This window comes from Podarcis melisellensis (assembly GCF_964234715.1).
Source record: "Podarcis melisellensis genome assembly, chromosome: 18".
In the NCBI taxonomy this organism is placed as follows: Eukaryota; Metazoa; Chordata; class Lepidosauria; order Squamata; family Lacertidae; genus Podarcis; species Podarcis melisellensis.
The window spans coordinates 12,101,060-12,113,514 of NC_138536.1; the positions used below are offsets into that span (position 1 = coordinate 12,101,060).

Sequence of the window (12,455 nt, forward strand, 5' to 3'; positions counted from 1 at the left end):
GGACCACCACCAAGAAGGCCCTCTGCCTGGTTCCCTGCAACCTCACATCTTGCAGTGAGGGAGCCGCCAGAAGACCCTCAGAGCTGGATCTCTGTGCCTTCCTCCATCTGGCATCCCTTGTGTGGTGCTTGACTACAACTCCCGGCAGCTCCAGTGCCCAACGATGATGTACGGCCACCTGGAGGATGGAGAAAGGTGCCTTCAGGATTTCCCTGGAATTCATCTTCCCCTGCCCCCTTCCAATTTCGAGACAGGGCTGCATTGCGGGCATGAGGGCTAGGAGCTTGGCTCTTTGGTTTGTTGTTGTGAACGCCAAACTATCCAAGGCCAAATCATAGTTCTAAAAAGTCACTTTTATTAAATGATCTGCCCCCCCACTGGGCTCCCCCTCCCCAATTAAAACTGAAGGCATGTTTCAACTGTACCCTGATTTCCTTCAGCCTTTCCCTTCATGAAAAGAAATACGTCTAAGACAAAGAACTACCTGCTCACTACCCAAGAAAGAGCACAGGCACTTTGGGTAGGTTAGACTCGCCAGAATTTGTATTTATTGACAGAGTTTGGGGGTTACTGGTCTTAGTTGTCAGGGTTAGAGAGCAGCCTTTCCAACCTGGCGCCCTCCAGCCACGGAGGGCAAAGACTCTGAAGCAGGAGGACAGTCGTTATCTCACAAATTTTCATTTTGGCCCGTCTCTTCTGTTCCAGACTTTTTCGTCATGGCACGAGAACCCTGAGAATGTGTCAAGAGTTTGCAATTGAACACACTGGTGGCAGGTTTCAGCTTCTCTTCCTGAAGATCTTAACAGCCCAACTCCCAAGGGGAGGTGCAGCCCCCCAAATGAGATCTAGACAGAAACACTGATATTTCGTCCTCCCCGTGGCTTATAATTTATAGGAGACACCCTGTTTTCCCACCAGCTGGATTTCTGGGGCTGAGAGACCTTCCATCACTACAGTCCTAAGGATCCAAACCACAAAGGACCCAGGAAAAGCTGGGTGGTGCAACTGTTTTCGGAATCTGTCAGCAGAGTGTGGGTATGAGAAGAGAGTAGAAACATTGAGGAGACAATGAAGGTGGTCTTGTAACTAAGGAATTTGTAGGTGATCCTGTAATGAAGGGACCAGTTTGAAAACAGACCATCTTGAGGGGTCAAAAGCAACTGGAACAAAAGTCCCAGCTGTGTGGAACAAGAGATACTCCTGTACAGGCATGAGAGTAACCACGGTAAACTGATGAAGATAAGGTGCACAGTTCCGTATTCAGATTTCCTGGGAAACTGATTCCCAGCGATCTCCCAGGGCGAGAGGCTTGGAGAGGGAGGGATACTCCCAGGTGAGAGTTGGGAAGGCTCACCTTTCTCTGTATGGGATAAAAGTTAAGATACAGGAGCGAGAGAGGGCTTTGTAGTTTCCTATCTCCTTTCTCTTCTTCTAATTTCTCTCGTTGTTAGACCTTGTAGATTAGTCCGTTCTTTTTATTGTCTCATGGAAAATTTCAATAAAACTGGATTCCCAGAATCCTCCTGTCCTGTCCGCAGTCCCCCCCCCCCCTTCTGCCCCAAGAAATGACTTTTGACGGAGCCCATCTTGGCTCTGGGGTGCCCTTCTCAGCCTGGGGCCAGCCCTGGTGGGCAAAGAGGTGGGACCACGCCACTTCTTCCCCACAACAGACGGAAGGTACAAGAACCCTGGGTGGTGAGGGGTCAGGGGGAGGCAGCCTCACTTCTCTGCCACCGGCTGCTTCCGTTGTTGCCGCCGCTGCCGCTTCTTCCGTAGCTTCCGATGGAGGACAACCTGCTTCTTGTCTTCCAGGACCTGCTGGACTCTGCTCCGAAACTCAACGTTCTTCTTCCTGATCTTTGCCAGCTCCGCTTTCCGCTGCGCCTCCAGGTCTGGGTCCTGGGGAGCGAGGAGGAGAGAAGGCAAGGAGACTGAGAAGCAGACCCTCTTGGCCAGAGGGGCGCAGAGCACCCTGACTTTATCAGTCTCCCACTGCCCACAGGCTTTGTTTTGACAACTGACCAGGGCTGGGCACCTGCTGGAGGCCGTGCTGGACCTGCCACTTACTGAGGGAGGGCACAGAGCAGGGTTTGCTCAAGGACTAGGGCAGGGGTCAGCAAACTTACCGCGCCTTTGGCCGGTGACTCCAGCGCCGATCGCGCAGTGGGCCAGAGGGTGGGGGAGCGTACGCCCATATGCATGCAAACACGCTATTTCCGGCACGCTTCCAGGTTGGAGCACCGGAAATAGCATGTGCGCATGTGTACAGGCCTCCTCCGACCTGGATGCGCACTGGAAATAACGCTTGGGCATGCGCACAAGCTATTTCTGGTGCTCTTCTGACCTGGAAGTGGGCAGCCGTGCAGCGCAGCGCCGGTAATAGTGGGCAGTGGCAGTGGGCGCTGCTGCGAGCTGGATAAATGAATACCTTGGGCCTTATCCAGCCCGCGGGCCTTAGTTTGGGAACCCCTGGACTAGGGGGTGGGTGATGTCAGCTTTTCAACATCGCGATGAATCACCAGCCAAACATCACGATCTGGTGATACACTGCGATGTTGAAATCTGGCCAAGCCAAGGCTGCTTGCTGCTGCTGCTGAGAGCAGGGAGTGGAGAGGAGGGGGCAGGGGGTGTGGGCTGTGAGCTGTGCTGCTAAGAGACCCTTTGTGCCTTGAAGGGAGCTGCAACTAGTTGCTGCAGATGTGGCGCTCTTAAAGATCACCTAAGGCAAACAGATGTGGCGAGAGGGGGAATTGCTCCAGAGGAGGGAGGGAAACACACAGGGCCATTCCCTGACCCGAAATGATCATACCTTTCCTTCTAGGATCATCTGTTTCCGTTTGTTTATTTCCTTCTTCTCATCAAAATCGGTCGCCTCCAATCTCTAGGAAGAAAAGAAACAAAGGTTGTTTTAAAGCAGTGCTTCCCAGAGTGGGCAGTACTGTCGGGGGGGGGGGGGAGGGGGAGAGAGGGATTACCTACAGAGGGCCTGGTACTGTAAAGGACTACTGGGATTTGAAAAGCTGGTATCGCTGGAGCAAGTGATTCCATCAGTTTTGCGGAATTAATTAAACTAAAAAGGTTTTAATCAGATTTTGAACAAACATGAAATTAATTGCGAGTGTTTTGAATTTCATTGTGTTGTTATCTTGCTTAGTGGGTCATGCAAACTGCTATTCTGAATAATGTTTTTTTAAAGGGCAGGGGGTGCTGGGGATGAGTTCATGGAACCACTGTTTTCAAAGCAGATATGTATCCTCAGGCTTCCGTTCTGCTTTACCTGGGGAGGCAGGGAAACGGGAGGAGGCTAAAACATCGATCTTGGAGTGGGGAGATCCGAGTTCAAATCTGTGCTTCCCCACAAAGTTCACTGCTATTCCCAGACTGCAGATCTACAACCCAGCCACCCCAAAGCCCTCACTCACAATCTCGGATTCCCGTCGCACAACGTTCACTTGGGTAAGGATGTTCAGGACGGTGTGTTCCTCCACGGAGAACTCCTGGAGCTTCATCTCTGCAAGGCAGAAAGACATGGGGGTGTTCCTAAAGGATCTACACTGGTTCCCAGCACATTTCTGAGCCCTATTCAAAGTGCTGGTGCTGCCTTTAAAGCCCTAAATGGCCCCATATACCTGAAGAAGCGTCTCCACCCCCATCGTCCAGCTCCGAGGGCCTTCTGGCAGTTTCCTCCCTGAGAGAAGTGAGGTTACAGGGAACCAGGCAGAGGGCCTTCTTGGTGGTGGCGCCCACCCTGTGGAATGCCCTCCCATCAGATGTCAAGGCGATAAGGAACTGCAGTGGATGCTTGGGTTGTGAATGTGATCCACGCAGGAGGCACATTCGCAACCTGCAGCGCCGCATCTGCGCATGAGCGGGTAGCGATTCAGCACTTCTGCGCATGCGCAAAATGCGATTTAGTCTTTCTGCGCATGTGTGAGCACCGAAACCAGGAAGTAACCCATTCCAGTACTTCCAGGTTTGGCACGACGCACAACCTGAAGCGTCTGTAACCCGAGGTATGACTGTATCTGACGTTTAGAAGACATCTGAAGGCAGCCCTGTTCAGGGAAGTTTTTAATGTCTGATGTTATATTATGTTTTGATATGTGTTCAAATCCACCCAGAGTGGCTGGGGCAATCCAGCCAGATGAGTGAGGTATAAATAATAAAATTATTATTTTTAGGTGAGCGCCAATGGGACCCTAACCTCTGCTCACAAAGCGCTTCCGGAATTGAACTGGTGGCGCAAGGGTGATGAGGCTGCATCTTGGACAAGAATTTGAGACCTCCTCAGCCTTTTTGGCTTTCTATCTGGCTGCTGTTATTGGCTGGCTTTGTTGTTACTGAACATGTATGTTGCTTAAGGTCAGAGCAGGTTTCTAAGGAGCTTACAAGTTTAAAACACAAAAGAAGTACAGTGGTACCTCGGTTTACGAACTTAATCCATTCTGGAAGTCCGTTCTAAAACCGAAACCATTCTTAAACCGAGGCGCGCTTTCCCTAATGAGGCCTCCTGCCGCTGGTGCCCTTCCACCGTTCGGCTTCCGTTCTTAGACCAAGGTAAAGTTCTCAAACTGGGACACTACTTCCGGTCTTGCAGAGTTCATAAACCAAATCATTCCTAAAAAGGACTGTTCTTAAACAGAGGTACCACTGTACAGTAATACCTTATGTTACATTTGCTTCATGTTACATTCTTTCAGGTTGCGTCCTGCGGTGACCCGGAAGTACTGGAAACGGTTACTTCCAGATTTCGTCGCTCGCGCGTGCGCACAGATGCTAAATAGCGCTTCGTGCATTCACCAAATTGTGCCACGCCCCTGCGCAGATACAACACGACAAGTTGCACTCTTTTCATGTTGCGAACGGGCCTCTGGAACGGATCCCGTTCACAAGCAGAGGTACCACTGTACATGCAAACAGAGGGTCAACGGTGGCAACCAGGAACGGTGTGAAGAACCAGGTGAGAGGAAGCAACTGCAAAACGAGTGGTCTGCCAGTGGGATGGGAGGATGATAAACGTCAGCAAAGCTGACTAGGGCTTGACTGCAGCCTTCCCCAACACGGTGTCCTGCGGACTTTTCGGATTACGACTCTGTGCTGGGTTGGTGCTGATGGGAGCTGTTCCCGCCTGGAGGGCACCAAGTTGGAGGGAGGTTGTTCCGCCACGTCAGCCCTTCCCAGCCATTTGCATCGCCCTCTTTCCCAGGTGGCCGGAGGAGCCGCCAAACCAATAACTTGGCAGTTCCTGTGCGATGGGCTGTCGCTCCCAAACTCTCCTTCTCAACTCACTGATCTGCTCCTCGATGGCGTGGACCAGGTGGATGTCATACTGTGTCACCAGCGTGATGGCGATGCCGTTTCGGCCTGGGGAAGGGTGGAGAGAAGAAGGGGGTTCATACACACAGGACAATTCTCCTCCCCACCAGGGACCCCCAATGTGGAAGAAAGTGCCGCATGTTCCATCCATGTGGGAGCCAGTTCCTACTCTGATATGGTGGCTAATCAGCAGGTTGTAGCAGCCGTCCTTACCTGCCCGGGCAGTTCGGCCTACCCGGTGGATGTAGATTTTGGGGAGCCCCGGCGTGTTGTGGTTGATGACCACTTGGACTGTGGGGATGTCGAGGCCCCTGAATTGAGAGAGACGAAGAAGAGAGGGGCAGGGTTAGAAGTTGGGAAGAACAGTCCACCCAACACTGTCCCCACCAAAAATTAAAAAGGGGAAAAATATACATTTAAAAGCACCAGAGAGGGATAACAAACTCAGATGTTCCCAAGAAGGTACTTTTAATCTTTCTCTGTATGTGACAACAGCAGCAAGAATAATCTACGCACAAAGGTGGAAAGAGCAAGAAATACCAACCAAAGAGGAATGGTAAAATAAACAGATAGAATATGTGGAGTTGGCGAGAATGACAACAAAAATTAGGGATCAAGAGGAATCATTGTTAAGGGAGGAGTAGAACCCTTTGCAGAGTATTTGAAGAAGTTAAGCAGTCAGATAAACCTACAAGTAGGACTTGAGCTGCGAGCAGCAGTGAAAAATAATTAGGATATTATAGATGGAAGTGGGTGGTAAAGAATGATAGACAGTACCCACCTGGCGGCCACATCTGTAGCGATGAGAATCTTAAAGACGCTGGATTTGAACTTGGCCAGGGCTGCAAAGCGCTGCTTCTGTTAGAAAGAGTGGAGAGAGAGAAGGGGAAAGGCAGTCAGAGCAGGGAAGTGTAGGAAGTGGCTGGGCTAAGTGTCCAGGTGGGTAGGGAGGCAGAGACCCCTGCCTGCTGGCGGACCCTTTTTAAACTGGAGGTGCCAGGGGTGAAACCTGCAGGCAAAGCAGGTGCCCTCCTCACTAAGGTATGGTCCACCCACTGGGGGAAAGTGGAGGAAGGAAGAACTAACCCCAGCAAGAACTCCGTGTGTGTGTGTGTGTGTGTGTGTGTGTGTGGCGGCTCCTGGCGAAACAAAGAGGGACCACGGATTCTCTCACACCAAAGAATCCACACAGCAACTGTGTCTTGCTTTAAGAAACATCAGCATGTGGCTCCCCCTCCCTCCCCCGTGTGTTGCCCCCTCCAGCTCTTAGTGCAAGGCCTCTGCCAGCCTCTGGCTCACCTGCTTCATCATGGAGTGCAGAGCCACCGAAGGGAAGTTGAACCTCCTGAGCATCATATTCAGGATTTGGCAGTTCCTGCAAGAACAAGAGATCTAAGTCCTTCCTCTTGCCTGCCCCGGCCCCTGCTCTCTGGAGGGGAAGAGGGTCAACCTTGGCACTTCAGGGGAACTGCAGCTGACTGGAAACCCTCTGCCACCTCCAGGGGGCCAAGGGTGTTCCGTTATGGTTGTTGTTTCCCTTCTCTGTGACCACAAATTACTAATGTAGGACCAAACTTGGGTCTCCAGGTGTTTTTGGACTGCAACACTCTCATCTCTAGCTAGCTGTACTTTACCTGGCAGGGCTGTTCCGAGGGCTGATTTCCCAACCTTGCAAATATCACCCTGAGTTGCCTAGGGGGGAATGAAATATACTGGAAAGAGCCAAAAAGGTTTCTGTCTTACCCCTTTTCTCTCCTGCCCAAGCATATTCTTGTATCTGCAAAGCTGTTTCTCTTCTACAGGTCAAAAGCTTCCACAAGCCAGCTGGCAGGGAAGAGTGCTTCTGAGCACAAGCAAACTGCCCTTCGGCCACCTCAAAGGCATCCTCCTGCAAGGGGAACATCCAAAGAGGCCCAAGGAGGTCCTCCATCTAGTCCAGCATCTTGGGGCCAACCGGAAGCCCCTAAGGGAAGCCCTCCGGAAGGGCACCAGGGCCCTCTCCTGCTCTTCCCCAGCAATGGGAATTCAAAGACGGAACTCCATGGGGTTCTAGCCTGCTATCATAAAAGCCCTAACCAGCTATCATTAAAGCCAGCTATCATTAAACCATCTAGTCCAGCATCCTGTCCTCACTGTGGTCAACCACCTGCCCCAAGCAGGAAGCCCACAAGCAAGATCAGAGCAAAGCAACTCTCTCTGCTTGTGATTGCTCAGCAACTGCTGTTACCCCGAGGTGCTTACTCCCTCCAGACAGGGGAGGGCAGAGCGTTGCCATCATAGCTAGGAGCCAATGACAGCCTCAGTTAATTCTCTGGGGACAGGAGTGAGGAGTCTGGGCTGAACCTGGCACCTGCCCCTCCCAGGAGCAGAAGTTCAGGGTTGCCTCCAAGCCAGCAGTGAGCCTGGGGATCTCTCCCCTCTTGGGAATTAAGAACGGAAGGTGAGCTTTTGAGCCAGCAGGGAAGAGTGGCAGAGAAACAGAGGGAGGCCAACCCAGACTCACTTGCACGTGTTGGTGAAGATGATGATGGACCAGTCTTCATGCTCGTCCTGGAATGTCTGGACCAGGTGGACCAGGTAGGCGTCCTTCACCTTCTCAGGCACCAGCAGGTAGCGTTGGTCCAGCTGCTCCACTGTCCGGACTCTGGGAGGATGGGGAAGAGGAGGCCCAGTTAGGGGTGACAGAGAGTTTAAGAACTTCCTTGCACCAGACCAGGCTCCGTGCCTCCCCAGCACAAGGCTGTCTCCTCTCTTAGTGGCCCTGAGTCTCCAGTAGTGGTTTTCCGGACTCTCCAAAAGGAGGGGACTAAACATGGGACCTCCCAGCATACAAAGTGTGAGATACAGTCTCTTCCCCTCCATTTGCAACAGGGCAAGAAGATGGCAGGTTGGGACTGAGACCAGCTACATGAGGGTTGTTGTGAGGCCTCCAAATCATCATCATCATCATCCATATAATAAAACAATATATAACAACAATGACAACGCCAATGACAATATAATGCATGTTTAGGACATTTGGCTGCCTCTCATCTATCCATTCAGGTATCTCTTAAGCCAGGGTTTCCCAAACTTGGGTCTCCAGTTGTTTTGGGACTACAGTTCCCATCATCCCTGACCCTTGGTCCTGCTAGCTAGGGATGATGGGAGTTGTAGTCCGAAAACAGCTGGAGGGCCAAGTTTGGGGAACCTTGATGTACATTGTCTACCACTCAGCGCCTGGAGGTCAAACTCACTCGGATTTGGATTCCCAGAAGAAGGGCTTGTTCATGGCGATCTGCTTGAGCTCGTTCAGGGTGTCGGTCAGAGTGGCACTGAAGAGCATCGTCTGCCTGCTGGCTGGGACTGCTGCCAAGATGACTTCCAGGTCTTTGGTGAAGTCGGTGCAGCCCTGCTCCAGCAGTCGGTCAGCTTCATCCAGGACCTGAGCCAAAATGGAGGGGGCAGGGACAGGTGTGTCACCAGTGAACTGCCAGAGATGGAAGAGGACAGAGCAGAAAGGGAAATCCTCCCAGGGAAAGACAGGGATTGGAAAGCATGCGGGAATTTTAAGTTGGTGCAAGATTTTTGGCATTTGCTTTTGACAGAAAGAATGAACATTACTAAAGAGAATATTGTTTGTTTTCCAAAATAAACGCCACTGAATGTTTTTTGATTATACCAATGTATTGTTAAAAGAATTGGTCTTCTGTCTGATACTGACAGCCTGAATAGTAAATGCAATTCAATGAAAACCAGCCCCAAATCTGACACTGGGAGGTTGCCACGCCTTGCACTGCCCCTTAGCCATAATGGAGAAAATGGCGCCTAATGTGAGATCTGGGCAAGGGCTAGAGCCTCCAGACACTTTCTTTATGAACTGACAGTCTTTTGCGACATACACAGCAGAGCCATTGTTTTCAAGACAACCTCTGTCACAAGCCTGGCAAACCTGGAACGACACTTGATAATCGGGTAAGGCTGATATTCTTTACTTGGACCTTGCTATTCTAACCCATGTGCAACTGTACATGCCTGTTCTATAGTTTTCCACCTTTAAATTTTCCTCTTTGTTCTAACCGCTCTCTCTGCTTTACATACAGCATAAAACCACATGGGAATGTCAGACCTCCAGGCAGGCATTCTACTCCTTCCCAGGGCAAGGGACTCCCAGCAGCCCCAGCCAACGTTCATGGCTGAGGGGGAGATACTACTACTACTATTTATTTATACCCCACCCATCTGGCTGGGTTTCCCCAGCCACTCTTCCAGCACATACATAGACAACATCCAACATTAAAAACTTCCCAATACAGCTGTCTTCAAAATGTCTGATAATTGTTTATTTCTTTGACATCTGGCGGGAGGGGATTCCACAGGGCAGGCGCTACTACTGAGAAGGCCCTCTGCCTGGTTTCCTGTGACTTCACTTCTTGCAGTGAGGGAACCACCAGAAGGCCCTCAGAGCTGGACCTCAGTGTCTGGGCTTAACGATGGCAATTCGCTCGATGGCAATTCGAATGAAGTGTTCAGACCAGCAGAGGAAGCTCTCAGTGCATCAGTATATCAATCAAACTTTTACTGTGCTAGCTGAATGCCATGACACTATCCATTTACAAGATAAAATAAAGGGGAGTTGCATGCAGATTGTGTAAGTTAGATCTCAGCGTCCCCTTTACAATTAACGGCTAATTTAACTAATTTATTTGCCCTAATCTTCCCGGCTGTCAGAGCATAGAGAGCAACTTTGTAAGTTGTAAAGTCACCCTCTCCGCCAGGGTGAAGCTGCTTTCCTGCACAAAGGTTTTATAAAGTTATTCCTTGGTTCTGCATAAAGTGGGCATTGCACATGGGCGCCTACAAAACCATCAGTATATGTGAATGTCTGGCTCACTTAAGACTCTATAAAACTGTTATTCACAATAATAATGGAACTTGGGAGGCAGATAATACTTTTATTTGTGCAAAGGGAATCTATGCTAATAGTTGCCTATCCCTTTGGAATTGTGCTGCGTTTTTGTCTCTTTTGTCCTTCCAGGCTGTGAAGGCTTACGGTTCATATTTTTTATTCACACAATCATAGAATTGCAGTGTTGGAAGGGACCTTGAGGGCCAGCTAGTCCCACCTCCGGCAATGCAGGACTTGCAACTAAATTATACATGACACGTCCTTTGTTTCTTTTTTTCTTTCTTTTTTTGCTGCATTTGCACTTTTTCTTGCTGAGAAACAGAAATGCAAAAAACCAAAAGCTTTCTAAGCCGCTGTGGGGAGAGAGGCATCGCACAGCCCTGCGGAGGCTTGAAGGTGGCCAGGTGCTGACTGGCTGGCGAACTAGGGGCCTTCCTTGGAAATTAGGGTGCACTCTCTGGAACTTACCAAGAACTTGATCTTTTGAAGGCTGAAGGTGTTGGAACTTCGCAGGTGGTCGGCCAGCCGGCCCGGGGTGGCGATGACAACGTGGGGCTTGCGGGACAGCTCTAGGGCTTGAGCCACCATATCTGCAAAGTGGGAAAAGAAGGGGATACCTTAGCCCCTCTCAAAGGGCGCAGAGTGACACCCCCACACCCTGCTATGTGCAGATTTGCCAATAAATTATCTTCAGCTGCTCGGTGGCCCTTCAAGCAAGATGTCCTTAATTTTGTTTGGGAGAAGGGTGCAGGAAGAACCCCTCCGTTTTCTGAACAGGACTTACATACCCATCCCACCAACGATGATGCAGTCCTTTAGACCCAGCGGCTTCCCCAAGACCCGGAACTGCTCGGCGATCTGGTGGGCCAGTTCCCTGCCGGAGAAGGAATGGCAGGAGATTAAAAAAACACGCCGCTGTTTCGCACCGTGCCACAGAAAAGAGTGGGGTATGATGATGATAATGATATATTTCTTGTTTTTTATATTGCCGTGAACTGCTCTGAGACAAAAAGCGCTATCTGAACTTAAAGGTAAAGGTAAAGGACCCCTGACAGTTAGGTCCAGTCGTGAACGACTCTGGGGTTGTGGTGCTCATCTTGCTTTATTGGCCGAGGGAGCTGACATTTGTCTGCAGAGTTTTTCCAGGTCATGTGGTCAGCATGACTAAACCCCTTCTGGCGAACCAGAGCAGCGCACGGAAACGCCGTTTACCTTCCCGCCGGAGTCGTACCTATTAATCTACTTGCATTTTGACGTGCTTTTGAACTGCTAGGTTGGCAGGAGCAGGGACCGAGCAATGGGAGCTCGGTCTGTTGCGGGGATTCTAACCGCCGACCTTCTGATCGGCAAGTCCTAGGCTCTGTGGTTTAACCCACAGCGCCACCTGCTTCCCTATACGAACTTAATAAATAAGAATAATAATTCAATTAACCACAACAATATCTGAGTGTTGGTCCAACGCAGGGGCCGCCCTCAATGAGGACCAAGGACTTTTCTCCAGCAAGACCCGAAAAAGCAGCAGTCTGGCTCTTACCTCGTGGGCGTCAGCACCAGGCAGAAGATGCCATACGGATCTTCAGAGAGCTTCTGCAGGATGGGCAGCACAAAGGCGGCCGTCTTGCCGCTGCCAGTCTGGGCACAGCCCATGCAGTCACGGCCTGTGGGAGGAAAGCAGAGGGGAAAGGCAGCAAGCGGGGAGGCGCTCTGCATGTGCTCAGAGGCACTCTTTGCCCAGCCAGGGCAGCTGTTCCTAGGAAGGGCTGAGGCAGCTGCTTTGGAGCAATGGGGAGAGGGGGGGCTCAATAGGCCTTGCCATCAATGGGCGTGGCCTGCATGAAGGGGCGTGGCCAGAAGAACAGAAGGGTGGCTCTCGTGGAAGAGGCGTGACTTCCAGCAGCGCGGGCACGGTGGGCGTGGCTTAAATAGCCAAAGGGGGTCCAGCGGTGGGCGGGGCCTAGCTCGCCATGGCAGGAGTGGGCGGGGCCTGCGTGCCCGTTTCCTGAGGCGCGAGGGAGCCGGGCTTACCTTGGAGGGCGGGCGGGATGCAGGCCTCCTGCACCGGCGCGGGCCTCGACAGGCCCAGCTGCTCCGCCTGCGACACCAGCCAGGGCGACAGGCCCAGCGTGCGGAAGCCGGACATGGCCGGAGCGCCTCGCCGCTGAGGAGGGAAGAGCGAAAGGAAGGGGAGCAATCCCACAAGGCACCGCGACAGGCGCCGGCGCATGTGCTGCGCGTCACGCCGCCGGGCGCT

The 12,455-nt window shown here is 51.5% G+C and overlaps 1 protein-coding gene across 1 annotated transcript; it reads right to left on the reverse strand.

The window, feature by feature from the left end:
• Positions 1–515: 515 nt before the first annotated feature.
• Positions 516–12,389, reverse strand: DDX49 (DEAD-box helicase 49). The gene is made up of 13 exons (XM_081895654.1): positions 12,230–12,389; positions 11,739–11,862; positions 10,993–11,078; positions 10,673–10,794; positions 8,553–8,740; positions 7,820–7,960; positions 6,616–6,691; positions 6,098–6,174; positions 5,530–5,627; positions 5,290–5,364; positions 3,423–3,511; positions 2,810–2,881; positions 516–1,899 (listed from the first exon to the last, which is right to left on the reverse strand). Exons 1-13 carry the CDS (start codon positions 12,342–12,344, stop codon positions 1,720–1,722), a joined length of 1,443 nt encoding a protein of 480 aa, XP_081751780.1. The 5' UTR covers positions 12,345–12,389; the 3' UTR covers positions 516–1,719.
• Between the last annotated feature and the right edge of the window lie 66 nt (positions 12,390–12,455).